At 46.9% G+C, this 15,351-nt stretch overlaps 1 protein-coding gene across 1 annotated transcript in view; it reads left to right on the top strand.

Moving 5' to 3' along the window:
• The window catches only part of STAB2 (stabilin 2), a gene marked incomplete at its 5' end in the record, with an annotated part of 166,400 nt that overhangs the window by 110,974 nt on the left and 40,075 nt on the right, over positions 1–15,351 (top strand). The window contains 7 exons of the mRNA XM_080811181.1: positions 1,047–1,142; positions 4,490–4,535; positions 5,350–5,426; positions 7,470–7,595; positions 9,556–9,629; positions 11,289–11,360; positions 14,751–14,870. Of these exons, the coding sequence (XP_080667307.1) occupies positions 1,047–1,142; positions 4,490–4,535; positions 5,350–5,426; positions 7,470–7,595; positions 9,556–9,629; positions 11,289–11,360; positions 14,751–14,870 (611 nt within the window). The remainder of the gene's footprint in view (positions 1–1,046; positions 1,143–4,489; positions 4,536–5,349; positions 5,427–7,469; positions 7,596–9,555; positions 9,630–11,288; positions 11,361–14,750; positions 14,871–15,351) is intronic.

Here is a 15,351-nt window from a genome sequence, read left to right as displayed (position 1 = left end):
AGCGGAATGACTTCCCTTAAGGTCACATGTATTCAAATCTCAAACTGAGACACACGTATTCAAATCTCAAACTGAGATTTGAATACGTCTCAGTTTGAGATTTGAATACGTCTCTTGCTTGGTCCCACATTCTTGCTCTTGAATCATGCAGTCCTTTACCTGAAGATTATTCTATTAATGCACCTTCAGCAAGCCACACATGTTTTAAGCTGTTTTCACAAAAATCATCATCTGTTTGCCTTCTCTGACCTTGTGCCCAAGGACACACACACGTGGGAGGAATTGCCTAATCCATGATGAGAAAACAAGGCATTTTTTTCTACCCTGCACTAAAAACCATACATTGGACCTTTTTTTATCACTGCTTGGTCATCAGCGTTCCATGCCAGACAAAACCAATATATAATTGAATCATTACAGTTGGACCATATCGTATATAGTTGCAACTAGAGTGCTGACTCTTTCTGTCATGTGGAAGCATCTTCTGCTTTCACTCGTGCAGGTCTTCCTAACCAGTGATCCATAGATGACCTTCATGGGGTCCAGCAAAACCCCAAATCTGAATGTTTTTCTTGGAGGAAATCATCCAAAGCTTTCCACCAGCTCTTAGAGGCTCGCCGCGCTGCTACATAACAAAGGAATCGGCTTTTCTATGTTGTTAAAGAAAGCAGTGCCACCCCAGGTTCATATAAACCTAGTGGACAGACCTTATGGAACAAACATGGTTCGGCCCCTGGGCGTCGCACACAACGCTGGGTCCTCCGCTATGCTTAGCTAAGGACACTCTCACCCTGCTTGGCTTGCGAACCCACAGTGCTATACGGTCCCACAACGGTGGTCTCTATCAAATTATGACGTGATTTGTCTCGATCTCCTGTGTCCCTGCCCTTCCCATGATTCCAGCCCTCCGTTAAAGACAGTGGTTCTCTGGAACCAGGTGGGAGGGTAAAGTGCCCTTCATGTGAAGTGTACCTTCATGGTAAATGATAATCAGTTCCAGAACGCGGGTCAGAGGGCTAACAATGTGTGGGCACTTTTCCACTTAGGGTGTTCTTGTGTCCATGGGAGATGCAACCAAGGACCCTCAGGCGATGGCTCCTGCGAATGTGATGTTGGCTGGCGGGGAGTGAGATGCGATACTGGTAAGGGCGAGTCTCTCAGTCCTTATGATGTGTTCTTAGCCCCACTTCCAAGCAGCTACATTTCTGTCTTCCTACAATAGAAATGACACTTTTAGGGGGTGCCTGGGTGGGTGGCTCAGTCCATTAATTGTCTGCCTTCAGCTCAGGTCATGATCTTGGGGTTCTGGGATGGAGCCCCATGTTGGGCTCCCTGATCAGTAGGGAGTCTGTCTCTCCCTCTCCCTCTGCCCCTCAGTGCTTGCTGTCTTTCTCTGTCTCTCAGCTCTCTCTCGCTCTCTCTCATCTCTCTCTCAAATAAAGAAATAAATAAAATCTTAAAAAAAAAAGGAAAAAGAAAAAAAAAGAAATAACACCTTCATTACTTCCTTTGGCAAGCAAAGTAGCCCTATTTGCCACAAAAAGTTTGTAAAATAAAGAAAAGCAGGGGTGCCTGGGTGGTTCAGTCGGTTGAGCATCCTACTCTTGATTTCGGCTCAGGTCATGATCTCGGGGTAGTGAGATCGAGCCCTATGTGGGGCTCTGTGCTCAGTGGGGAGTCTGCTTGAGATTCTCCTCCTCTTCCTCTCTCTGCCCCTCCCCGTGCTCAAGCTCATACTCTCTCTCTCTCAAATAAATGTATCTTTTAAAAAAGAAAAAAAGAAAAGCAAAAGAAAATAAGAAATACATTCCCACAGCAGGAACAAACTATCATTAATATCTTAATTAGGCTTCTATCCTTCTCCTAGGTAATAAACATATGTGGATGAGACCACACTCTGCATAGTGTTACAGCTTACTTTTTCATTTCACAATATGTCATGGATATCTCTCCATGTGAATAAATATTGATAAATATCATCTTTAATTTTCATATAATATTCCACTATATGACTATACCACTCTCTCTAAAACCAATTTTCTATTGTCATCATAATGCTGCAATGAATGTCTCGTGTATACATCTTTCGCATTTGTCTAACTAATTCATTCATCAGTATTTCTAGAGATGGGATTTCTGAGTCCCAAGTTAGTACTTTGGGCGAAGGGTTTGCTGCTTATTGCCAAGTTGTCGCTCAGAGAGTACATCATTTAATTTCCCACTGACAGGATCTGAATAGGCCCATTTCCCCCAACCCCAACCACACTGTACTGATGGAATTTTTTTCTTTTTTTAAAGATTTATTTATTTATTTGAGAGAGAGAGAAAATGTGGAGGGGCAGAAGGAGAGGGAGAGAGAAACTTAAGCAGACTCCCTGCTGAGCCCAGAGCCCAACACTGGACTCGCCCCCATGACCCGCAGATCATGACCTGAGACGAAACCAAGAGTCAGACACATAACCGACTGCGCCGGCCAGGAGCCCCTGCACTGACGTTTCTCAAGGTGCTCCAAGGACAGACCTCCAGGCTCACTCTTCCTGCTTTCCTTACTGGGAAGAAAGACCCAGCCTACCCCCACATGTTCACCCAATCTAGACACCACCCGCTTGGTCTTCAGGCCTTCCACACCCGCCCCCTCACTCCCTCGCTCGCATGTCTACGTTATTCCCACCTCCACAACCCTCCTGCTGCTCAGCTCCCAGCAGAAGCCTTGGGATCTGTCCCTCTGCCCTCTGTCCAATCTTCTTCAAGTGCACCCTCCACATGGCTGCCAGAGAGAACTTTCCAAAACACAGATGTCTTAGTTCGGGCTGCTCTAACAAATACTACAGACAAGATAGATTACAAGCAACCACAATTTCCCCCTCACAGTTCTGGATGCTAGAAGTCTGAGATCAAGTGCCAGCACCATGAGGTTCTGGTGAGAATCCTCTTCTGGGTTGCCGCCAGCTAATCTCTCATGGCCTCACACAGCAGAAGAGGCCAGGGTGCTCTCCGGGCTCTCTTTTATAAAGGCATCCATCCCATTTGTGAGCACTCCACCTTTATGACCTGACCATCTCCAAAGGCCCAACCCCCAATACCATCCCCCTGGAGATTAGGCTTCAAGACATGGATTGGCGGGAGAAAGGGGGCACAAATATTCAGCCCATAGCCATAGGTCAGATTCTAATTCCCACCCCCTCCCCGGACTTGACAACCTGCTATGTCCTTCGTTGCCTCCAGGACAAAGCTCATTGCCTGCAAGAGAAACCGCTTGGCAGGGAGGAGGACAAGGCTCTTCACCACGTGGCCCTCACCCAGTTTTCCAGGCTGGTCTCCGTGCACACCCTCACAAGGAGTTTCCAGCCTAGAAGTGGAAATAAATGTTCAATAGTGTTCAAAAACTAGTGGCATGAGAGCACAGAGGAAAGAGCCTGTAGACTAGAGCGAGGAAGAGAACGCCTTTGTCGGGTGCAAACGCACCACTCCCGAGCTCATGGCAGACATCACTGAGGCCACACAAGGGCACCTCATCCCACCCAAAAGGGCACAGCATGTCGCCACTACCTGCTCACTCACGTTCTCAAAGATTTAGAGCACCTTTCAGAGAGGAGGACCTAAAAGATGATGGGGAGTTCGACCAACAGAGAATGGAGAGATAAGGGATTTCCAGGCTCAAGGAAGAGCAAACATAAAGACACAAAATCTCATTGTACACATTCCAGCCCACTGGAGCCTCTCACTGTTCCCTCTGACACAAAACAGGCCACTTTGACAGTCAAGTCTCTCTTTCCAGAACTTCTATGTGACTCAACGAGCTTTAATGAGATTCTATCCCAAAGCCTCTTAACACAAGCATCTTCCCCAAAAGATACTCTCTCTTCATCTCTAATGACTTCTTTCTGGATCGTCTCCTGCTGGGAAATCTCTGTTAGGGGGGCCTCCAAGGGCAAGAGCCTATGCTGTTCCAGGAAATTTAGGAATGAATTGAGCTAATAGGTAATAGGCACCTGCTGTGTGCCTGCCCGGCCCTGGGTTATTTTTGCATATGCAATAGAAATAAAATAACCTTTTAATATTCATTATAATTAGGTTTTGCTTGTTTATATCACCCCATAATAAAAGGATGAAAAAGTAGACAGAAAAGGAACATAGGAAATATAAACGAAAGTAAAAAATCAGGCCCCAGGGAGGAACACGCATCGACATCCAGAGCCTGAAGGAAGATACTGTGTTTTACGGTCCTTGCAGCCTCACTGCGTGGCACAGGGCCTGGTACACAGTAGACAACTCCATCAGGATATCTGACCTTCTGTTTGGGCTCTGAGCTTCCTGGCAGTCCATGCAAAAAAGGATTTACCAGGTCACAGAATTTTACATGGTTCACATGATGCATAAAATTACTTTTGAGGAATTAAGTCTTTTCTTAGCACCAAGTACTCAAAGAACGTTTTTGAGGTAAGTTTAGTATGAAAGGACTGACCCAACAACTGGTTCTCTTTTTCAGAGATCACAAAAGATGACTGCAATGGGATATGCCACACGAGTGCCAAGTACGTACCTTGGAACTTTCTTTGGGGGTGACGCAAAGGGAATCCTCTCCTAGAAGCGTCCACCTCAGGGTAATCATTTCCTGAGACGTTTTCTGAAGAGTTAGGATAAAATCAAGTATGAAACGAAAATTCCCTCTGAAAAGGCCACCATCTCTTGCCAGATGCAGCCTTTTAAACAAGCTGCCCCCTGAGTTACCTGGCCTATTGGCAAGAATGCCAGCTGTTACCCCCAGTTCAAGACAAGGGGACTCTTTCATAGAAGCCAAGGGCAGGCCAGTGCACCTGACCTTCATCTAACCTTGCTCCTACTTCACCGCCAAGCCTTACTTGTTCAGACTTCGGCTTCATACTCCTAACTCCCAGAGGGGCTTCGACCCGAATTCAAATCGGCCTCTGTCCTTCTCAATGTCTGCATGACCTTAAGTCAATTACTTTATGCTTCTAAGCCTCAGTTTCTCCATCTATAAAATGGGACTAATAATATCTGCTTGTTATAGCTATTGGATATTGTGTATGTTCTACAAAGTAATGTGCAAAGCACAGCTCCGAGGACATAAGTGGCTCTCTAAAGATGGGTAGCCATCCTCCCTATCCCTGAGCCGATGCCTCCATGTGCACACCCTGCAGTTTTAGCTGCCCCTGGCAGGGGCCGTGCTACAAATGACCTCTCCTTCCAAAGCTTAGGCAAGACCTTGAAGAGCCACGTGGGAGCGGGAGCTGGGATGCTGCCAATGAAAGGGACAGTGTTATGTTTTTTGTTTGTTCACTTATTTGTTTGTTTTCCACGAATAGCCCTTGCCCTTTCTCATTGCAGCTGCCTCCTCGATCCAGACGGTACAGCCTCTTGCAAATGCACAGCAGGATTCCAAGGGAATGGAACAGTTTGCACAGGCAAGCGAGGAAGGGGTCGGCTGGGGGGACAGAAGGCTAGGCCAAGTTGTTGAGAGGTCTGTGTTCCTGCAGACTGGATGGGCAGCCACTACCAGCTGCTGACGGTGACCTGAATGGAACAGGGCCACTGATGGGGCCCCACAGCAAGAAAACTACTGCTTACGGATGGGGCATGTGTTGGCTTAGGAATGGGTGGGTCATTTGCCCCTGTTTTCTTCTCCAAACAGTGGTGCACGACCTTGACCGTGATTGAAATCACCTGGAGAACTTTAAAAACACTGGTTTGATTGACCTAGGGTGTGGCCCAGGCATGGGGACTCTGGAATGGGACAAGGGCTTGAATCTCGGTTCTTCCTCCTACTACCCACGTGGCTTTGGGTGGGTCTCTTACCTGCTCTGAGCCACCTTAGCTCGCTTGTAAAGTAAACAAAACTGTCTACCCTGCTGAGTGGTTTGGGGATGAAATGACCTCTCTGTACAGTGGCAGAATGAGACAGCAGCTTAAAGTAGCCCTAGCATCAGACCCTCCTGCGTTTGAGTCTAAGTTCTTATCATTTGTGCTATCTTGGGAAAGTTGCTTGACTGATCTTTGCATCATTTTTTTTTTATCTGCAAGTTGTGGATAGTAAGAGAATCTCCCTCACTGGACTGTTGGGTGATAACCTGGATTAATCCCTGTGAAGTACTTAGAACAGTCCTGGCACAGAGCATACTCAATAAACGCGAGCCAATATTCTTATGGGGCCCACCACGTATTTGGTGCTAGAAAAGTGGAAACACTTAGCATCCTCTTCCTCTGATGCAGCTTATCCTGGTAGGTTTCAGTCCAGATGATAGTGGAGCTGGACAGTGAACCTACCAGTCTGCTTTCTAGACCATCTCCCCCTGGGGATCGTCCCAGCGTGCAGGCCCCTGGCCCAGGGCCCAGATGCTTCCTACAGCAGGGATGTGCTCAGTATGCCAGGGAAAACAGCTGGAAAGGGACAACAACTGGAACGTTTTTCTTGCCCTCTGCTTTTGGAAAAGCAGCAAAAGCAGAAGACACAAGTTAATAGGAGAACAGCCAACATTTGTGTAACACCTTCATATACATGATCAGATGGGAGTCTCTAAACTTGTAAACAAACCTCGATGGGTGGACCCCAAGGTTCATATTAACTAAGCGGCTTGTCCAAGGTCACAGTGTGGGACTCCAAGTAGATCTGGGTCTTTGATCTACTTTGAATTAATTTGAGTACATGTTGTGAGGCCGAAGTCCAAGTTCATTCTTTTGTATGGGAAGACCCAGTTGTCTCAGTATCATTTATTGAAAAGATTATCCTTTCCCCCATTGAAATGTTTTGGCATCTTTGTGGAAAATCAGTTGATCTTAGGTATATGGGTTTATTTCTGGACTCTCAATTCTATTCCATATATAGACGCCCTTTATCAGGTTAAGAGGAAGTTTCCTTTTATTCCTTGCCTGTTGAGTTATTATTATTAAAGGCATGAAATTTTATCAAATGCTTTTTTTCCTTCTATTGAGATGACCATGTGGGTTTGTCTTCTATAATTCTATTGATACGCTGTAGCACATTAATTGATTTTTAAATGTTGAGCCACCTTGCATTCCTGCAAAATTCCCACTTGGTGATGGTGTTTAATTCTTTTTAGATATTGCCAAATTTGATTTACAAGTATTTTCTTGAGGATCTTTGTGTTTATATCCGCAAGAGATATTGGTCTGTAATTTTTTTGTGCCGACTCTGTCAGGCTTTGGTCCCAGGGTGACAGCGACCTCATAAAATAAATTGAAGTTCTCTCCCCTCTTCTAGTTTTGGAAGAGTTTGTGAAAATTGGCTCTTTATCCTCCTTTAAATGTTTGGTAGAATTCCCCAAGGAAGACATCTGGTGATTTGTGTTCTTTTGAACTCTTCATATTTAATCCAGTTCCTGACATTCTGAGGTATCTTCCAGGTCACTCAAGTCAAAAGGCATCACTGGGTTTTTTTTTTTTCCCCCTCCCTCTCCTGCTCTGCCCGCCGTCCCATCTCTCTCTGGCAGCCATCAATGCCTGTGAGACCAGCAACGGAGGTTGTTCTACCAAGGCTGACTGCAGGAGAACCACCCCTGGAAACCGGCGGTGTGTGTGCCGGGCAGGCTACACAGGCGATGGCATCGTGTGCCTCGGTAGGTACCATCCCTCATGTCCGGTGGCCAAGGTTCAAGAATCAGAGCCCTGGGCACCAGTCCTGTTATTAGGACCTGCCACTTCTGGAATCATCTTTCAGTGTATCTGGGCAGGAATGCGTGAGGGTGTGAAAATGTGACCGCAACGGGATGAAGGTGTGTGGTGGCCAAAAATCACCTGGGGAGGAGAAAAAGGACAGACCTGTTCCAGTTAAACGTTATGGTGGTGACTGAATTTTTTAACACTTATTCGTTCTTTTTTTTTTTTTTTCAACACAATAGCACATTCTCGCTATAGAAAAATTAGAGAATGCATATGTGCTGGGAGAGAATATTCTGGAAATAACCATCCTCCCTATTGTCAGATCACTCCAGGTTGCTATGTAGGCACATACGTCTTTGAATGAAAATTCTGTTATGATCCATAGTATTTATTAGGCTTAGCAGTATGAAACGCTCCCTGAAAATAAGTGTACCCCCGAATCATTATCTTCATGGCTACACACAGCTCTACTCTAAAGGTGTGCTGTAGTAAATAGTCTGACTTTTGACATTTTAGTTGTTAAAAAAATATTGGCACACAAGCGTTGTGAGAATAGTACAAAAACAGTCCCACTTGCTTTTTACCTGGATTCACTATTGTGTTTTTTTTTAAGATTTTATTTATTTATTTGACAGAGAGAGAGATTATAAGTAGGCAGAGAGGCCGGCAGAGAGAGAGGAGGAAGCAGGCTCCCTGCTGAGCAGAGAGCCTGATGTGGGGCTCGATCCCAGGACCCTGAGACCATGACCTGAGGCGAAGACAGAGGCTTAACCCACTGAGCCACCCAGGCACCCCTGGATTCACTATTGTTAATGTATTTCTCCATTTGCTTTATCATTTGCTCTCTCTGTGTCTATACATATTTTTCCTAAACCATTTGAGGAAACTATATATATCATATTCCCTTTACCCTTAAATACCTGAGCATATTTGAGAATAAGTATAAATTCTTGTATACCCGTAGCAGCTACCAACTTCAGTCAATTTACTACTGATATAAGATATTTGTCCAATTACCATTTGTATTCCAGTTTTTTCTGTTGACCCCATAACATAATATCCTGTTTGGGCATTTTTTCCTCTGGTGCAGGACCCAGGTTAGGAATGGACATCGTACCCCCTTGAATTGGGGATGGTTTTCCAGCCTTGCTTTGTCTTTTATGACATTGACATTTTGGATAAAGATGGTCCACCACCCAAAGTTTCTTGTTCATAGCATGTCCTTCATTTGGGGTTGGTCTGAAGTTTGTTTATGATTATACTGAGATAATGCCTTCCAGACCCAGTATCACAGGAATGATAATGTGTCCTGCTCAGGATATCACACCAGAGGCTCATATTTCCAACAGTCTCTCATCTGCGATATTAATTTTGACCACTCGGTCAAGGCGCTATCTGATTTCTCCATGGGACAGTTGATTTTCCCCATTGCTACTAAGAAGCATTCAATGGGGAGATATTTGAACACCAAGCAAATATCCTGTTCCTCACCAAAGTGTCCTCGTAGACGGAGATTTTATTGATGATTCTGCCCTGAAGCAATTATATTGTGATAGTTGCAAGTGACTTTCTTAATTCCTAAATTTCTTCTTCATAGCATGTTGAATTAGACTCCTAGATTCTATTATTTCAAGTTCTTGGCTGCAAATGCTCATATTCATTCAGTAGAGGGACAGGTGCAAGCCCACAGACTATGCCTTGCTGGCACAGTCCCAGCCCAGAGGAGCCGACTTTGAGAAATGATATCTGGGACCTTCCTGATTGGGTTACTTCTCCCACAGAGTCATTAGAAAACCAAATCACACTTGGACATCTGCTCGCTTTGTTCAGTTAGCCATCCCGACTGTTTCCTCAAGATGTCTTTACTTGAAAATGAGGTTTGAATTTCATGCCAGGTATTGGCTTTTTGTTTTAAAGAGATCAACCCATGTTTGGAGAACAATGGTGGCTGTCACAAGAATGCAGAGTGCACACAAACCGGACCCAACCAGGTGAGCTCCACCCCCACCCCACCCCCCGAGGGCCCCCTAGTTTTCCTAGGGGCAAATTCCTGGGTCTTCAGACCCAGCCTGAGGGAGAGGGGCTGAGAACAGACCTGTGGATGCCAGCAGCATAAAGCAAACACTGTAGGGGGATATTCTGAATGAATTCCCAAAGAGGCCATTCTGTGGGGATGAAAAATGGTGGGAGTGAGGGGACAAAGGGTTCTTGAGAGAAGGAGCTTCTTGAGTGCAGAGACGTAGATGGCTGCCAACAGAAGCACCTAGAAAGTTTCCAACAGTGCTCTCCTTTCTTTTGGCTTTCTGATGTCCAAAATCCCACACTTTTTCTTTGGCTCGAGACTCTGAAATGCATGTGCCACAGCAGAAGACAGTGTTCTTAGGCCCTCTGTCAGTCGTTTATTCCCTAACACTTCGCAGCTGCAACCAGTGCAACAAGGAAGTCACCTACATCAGAAACTGGATGATGAGGTGAAGTCCCCAGTGAATGTTCTAGGGACCTTGTTGAGTCCCAGACCTCAGTGCCAGGTCTCCCAATGGGCAGAACAAGAAGGTGCCTCAAGTGCCCAAAAATAAGAAAAAAAAAAAAAAACACTTATTTTAAAGAATTGTGTGTGTGTGTGTGTGTTTGTGTGTGTGGACACACACACGTACATATAGGCTTGGAAAAACCCAGCACATTTAGATAGAGCCAGAGGTTCAGCTCTTGCCACTGAATTCTTATTTCAAACCACATACAGAGTAAGGAAAACCTAGAAGCATTGTGCTGCTCAAGGCCTCTGCAAGTCCTTCTCCACACCTAGAAGGCTGTGAGAGGGACACAGGGTTGATCCCTGAGACAGGACCTTAGCCCAGGAGCAGTGGCTGAGGGTGTCTTGATAAAGCTTTGGGGCTGAGGTCCAGGACCATAATGAAGAAAGAGGCGGAGGAGTGAACACCTGCCATTTGACCCTGGCTGGCCCTGCCAGTGAGTTCTGGTTCCAACAAGTAGACATCAGACCGCAAAGCTGCCTCTCTAGACACATCAGGAGCATGGCTTGATGACTCGAGTGTAGCTGGGTTTCAGCTCCACTCAGTCCGGAGCAGAGCACCTGGGAAATGAGGGTGAAGTAGACAGTCCCCAGCTTCCTGCAGACAGTGTCCCCTCCCTCAACTTCAAGCCCCCACCCCCTTCCTTGGTCAAACAGTGGGCCTGATGGATTGTTTTCACCTGCACCAACCTTGTGACTCCAAAGCTCTCCTCCAGCAGCTGGTGCCTCGGGGCAGAGCCTGGGTGGAGGTGTGCGAGAACCCAGTGGGAGCGGGAGTGGGCCATGGCTTAGCTTCCTTGCCACTAAGACTTTACCAACCAAGGTGACCAAAGAGGTGAGTGCTGAGGAGGCAAGGGACCAAATAAGGTAACAGTGTTTTATAAAAAAAAAAAAAGGAAGTCTCTGGGCAACAAAGTTAGGCAATACAGGAGATCCCGGCGCTAATGTGAAGTGTGTCAAATGTGCTAAAAATGTCAGATAACAATTATCATCATAGGCAAGACCTTGCCAATATCAAACATAGACTCTTGTGGGATTACCGTTACTATTATAGAATTGGAACATGAGAGCCGGCAGCTTCTTTCTGTGAAATCACACATTTCCCTCCCCTCCCGGACAGGCGGTCTGTAACTGTTTGCCCAAATACACAGGAGACGGGAAGGTCTGCACGCTCATCAACACCTGCCTAACCGTGAGTACAGCTCTGGGGCCAACGCCCGCGGTGGCCAGGCCTGGGATGCCTCCTGCTCCTCTTCTGGGGGGTGGCGCACAGGGCTGCTTCTGGACTGTAAGGCTCATTTCTCCCTCACGTTCCCGCTGAAGTTGGAGAAACTCCATTCTCTGTCTCTTCTTCACATGGCCTTTGCCTCTATGTGGGCGTCTTCTCTTCTGGTAAGGACTCCTGTGGACTCTACCTGCTTCATCTAGAATGTTCTCATCTCTAGATCCTTAATTAGATCTTCAAAGACTCTCTGAACAAGGTCACAGTCACAGACACCAGGATTTAGGACATGGGCAGACCTTTCGGATATAGAGCAAGCACACAGCACAGTCAGAACTTGAACCCATGTCCGTCTTATTCAAAGGCTGCACCCTGGATCACTTTTCATGGTGTTTGTTCCTCTCATGAGCCAGCAAGCCCCAGAGGAGGACCAGTCTCTGCACCTTATTTCCTTTCTTCATATCACCCACCTCCGGCTGTGGGCATGAGAACAGCACGGATGCCACATAATTAAAGCCCTTCCTTTCCAAGCCCCATCCAACCGTCCCCTTGTGTTAGTCTGGCAAATACCTCAGGAGACCATGTCCCCACATGAAATGATGGCAAAAAGCAGAGTGCTAGGATATGGAACTGCTACGACCAGACCCACGGCCAGCTTTATTTCCACAGCAATTCTTCGATGATCCTTTCCATCTGTCCGTCTGTCTGTTTTGTAACGGCCACCTTGTCTTGGCAACTCACGCAGTGAACACACATGCATCTGACACTCGGGTACAAGTCATTAACTCTTGTGCGCTGCACCTGTGACTGCCACCGCCCACTGGATTCTTTTCAAAAAGAACAAAGTTTATTGTCTTGCAAGATGAGTAGAATTGAGGCATGTTTCTCTGCTGCTGAGTATGATCCAATAGAGAGAAGGAAATTGATACTGAGGGGAAGGAGGTGGATTGTTACAGGAGGAAGATACAGGAGTGGATGAGGGGAAAGGGACCCAGAGCCCACAGCTGAGTCTCCGAGAGGAGCAGGGGCACTGGTAGGTAGGCAGGTAGTTGGTTAGTTGGTCAGTCAGGCAGTTAGTCAGGTAGGTCATTAGTCAATTAGTTTGTTAGTCAGTCAGTCAGTCAGTCACTGAGTCACAGTCAGTCAATGACTCAGTCACTGAGTCACAGTAAGGGCTAATTCACCATCTTATTGTGAATTAGCTTAAAAATGTCTGTGTCTGATCATTCCAAATAAATTGTGAGTCCCACGAAGACAGAGACCACTCAAATGTCTACATATCCAGTGGGAAACCTCACACAGGATGACACACATCTAGGTCGATGGGCTTTCCCTACATACCAGGCACCATTTCAGGCACTGGGAGTTCATCCGGGACCAAGCGGCAAAGCCTCTTCCCTTCAAGAGTTTACACTGAGGGGAAGAGATGGGCACTTGGTGTGTAAGCGACTGGTCAGTCAGTTGTCAGTGTATTTGTTAAATAAGGAAAATAATGTTGGTGATCAGGCCCAAACAGGCGGTGAGCATCAGGGCAGGAAGACGGGTTGGTTATTGGGTCGATTTTCTCCATAAGGTATGAGGTGAGTTCATCCACTGAGAGTAAGGGCCAGGGGTTGAGAGTTGCACAGAGGAGTGAAGGTGTGAAGTGCCTTCTCCAGGGAGAGAGAAGGTAAATGGGCTGAAGGAGTACGGCAGTGTCGGTGCTTGTGTGGTAACCGGTTGGGAGTCCAGACAGCAATGACCCACCCGTCCATCAGGCCAGGCCCAGAGGCAGCGGTGTACAGAGCCCTCCTGTGGGCCCCTGGGCCAGGACCAAGCGAGGAGCTGGGGGCGACCAGGCTGAGGTGGGAATGTGGGTGAGAAGGAAATTGGCTCAAAGGCTGGAGCCACAGCGTTAGAAGAGGTGAGTTGAGAAGATAAAAGCTGGTGGTCAGAGACAGCGGGATGCTGACACAGCTCTCAGGAGCGGTCCACTTTAATGTCGGGACAAGGTCAAGGGTGGTCCAGCAGTGGTGGCAGAGGCAGAGTGGGGGCAGGTATGGTGGAGACCACTGACAGGGATGTTGATGCCGCTGAGGATGACGACGGGTGTGGAGGGAAAGCCAGTGATCCAGGCACCACTGCTAGGACCGAAGAAGAAGGGGTGATCGTGGACTCCATGTGTCCTCAGAGAGCTGGAAACCCAACAAGAAAGACACCCTCCCAGCCCCCAGAGCATGAAGTGTGGGGTAAGGGAGATAGAGAGCTTTGCCTGAGGGGTGCAGGGCAACCTGATACCTCTTCCGTAAGAGGCAGAGAGTTTTCTGGAAACGGGTTAGAGACTGTCAGGAGTTTGTTAATGGTGGTGAGTTTCAGAAGGCACCAGGAAGGGTTTGTGAAGGCAGAAAGCGATGCATATGGGGTCAGATCATAATTTCTAGAGCAGCGTGGAAGGGAGCGACTGTGAGGTAGGAGGGAACCTTGAGCGCCCAGACCTTGCCGTTGACTGAGATAAACAGCAAAGTGGCAAAGAGGGGATTGGTCTTGATGGTCTTACAGCAGGCTGGGTATCGGGACGGTAAAATCCTTGGTACCTGGCTGGAAGATCCAGGGCCCCCAGGAGATGGTGGTCGGTCTTGCAGAAGGCAGCTTTCTTGGAGAGCTCACGGAACTGTGTCAGCTTGAGGCAGGAATCTGGGACAGTAAGTCCCTCCCATGCCTGCATATTATGCTTCACAAAGACTTTGAGAACAACGGTTAGAGGAAAGGAAGATTGTACAGTTGGCCTTTAAGTCTATGGAGATCCTTCTTTGTCAACCCCATCAGGATTGTCTCCTGAGTTCACATTTTTTCCTCACTCAGAAACGTGGCTTACACTGCAGAGTCCTTCTCGGTGTTCCCATGGATTTCAGCTTTGAGCTGTACTTTGCTTTGTTTCTATTTTAGGTCTCTGTCCCATCTTCCACGGTTTTTAAGCTCTTTGTGGACAAGGACAGTGTGTTGTTTTATACCCACTGCCTTCTAACTGGTGACGGCCCCCTCGGCTCTTATGAGATCAGAATTTAAGTCTAAAGCTGGGAATTGTCAGACAAGATTGGTGCCTTTGTGGACAACACCCAGGTGCCAAGAAATTCTCCATTTGGCACCTCTGGGCTTGTCTATAGAGGGCTGGAGACCTGGGATCCAAGGTTGGGTGAATAAATGGCCCTTACTACTCTAGAGAGTTGAAAGGCAAGTTCAGGACAGGAGCAAATCATGCAAACAAGTCAGTTAGTGAATAAAAAAGATAAATTTCAGTACAGAATTGCTTGGTGAATATTGGCAGAGCTGGCAAACAAGCTGATCTGACTCCTACCCCCCACCCCTCGGAAATTTTACCAGAAAAATGGCGGCTGTAGTGAATTTGCTATCTGCAATCACACTGGGCTGGAAGAAAGGACGTGTACTTGCAAGCCCAACTACATCGGGGATGGGTTTACCTGCCGTGGCAACATCTACCAGGTAAGGAAAGGCGTATTTCCATGAGGTAAACCCCACATCCCTCACTGCGCCAAGAAGCCAGGTTACCCAAGGAAGGTGCAAGAGTTTTGTAACTCGTAAAACTACAAAAATGGGAAAGAGTGTTCTTATGTAAACTGGCAATGAGAAGGGATTTTATCTACCCAATTCTCAGATTGATGGTTCTAGAGTCAAAAGCCCCTGGGTTTGAAACCAACTCTGCCAATTAAAAATGTGACACTGGGCGATAACATCACTCTCTAAGCATCAGCGTTCTAATCCATAAAAAAAAATAATAATGGCACCAAGCCCATCAAGTTGTCATAGAAATAATGTATGCAACAGGCACGGAGCACACAGTGACTCCAAGGTATTACCATGATGTGGGTTTCTGTTGGAGCCTATGGCTGTGTCCACATGCACAAGCAACTCTGCCAGGCATAGCGGACAAGGCAGTGTAATGCTTGCAGATTTATAAAGTGAA

Source organism: Martes martes (genome assembly GCF_963455335.1).
Source record: "Martes martes genome assembly, chromosome: 8".
Classification (NCBI taxonomy): domain Eukaryota; kingdom Metazoa; phylum Chordata; class Mammalia; order Carnivora; family Mustelidae; genus Martes; species Martes martes.
This window is presented reverse-complemented; position numbering and strand designations above follow the sequence as displayed.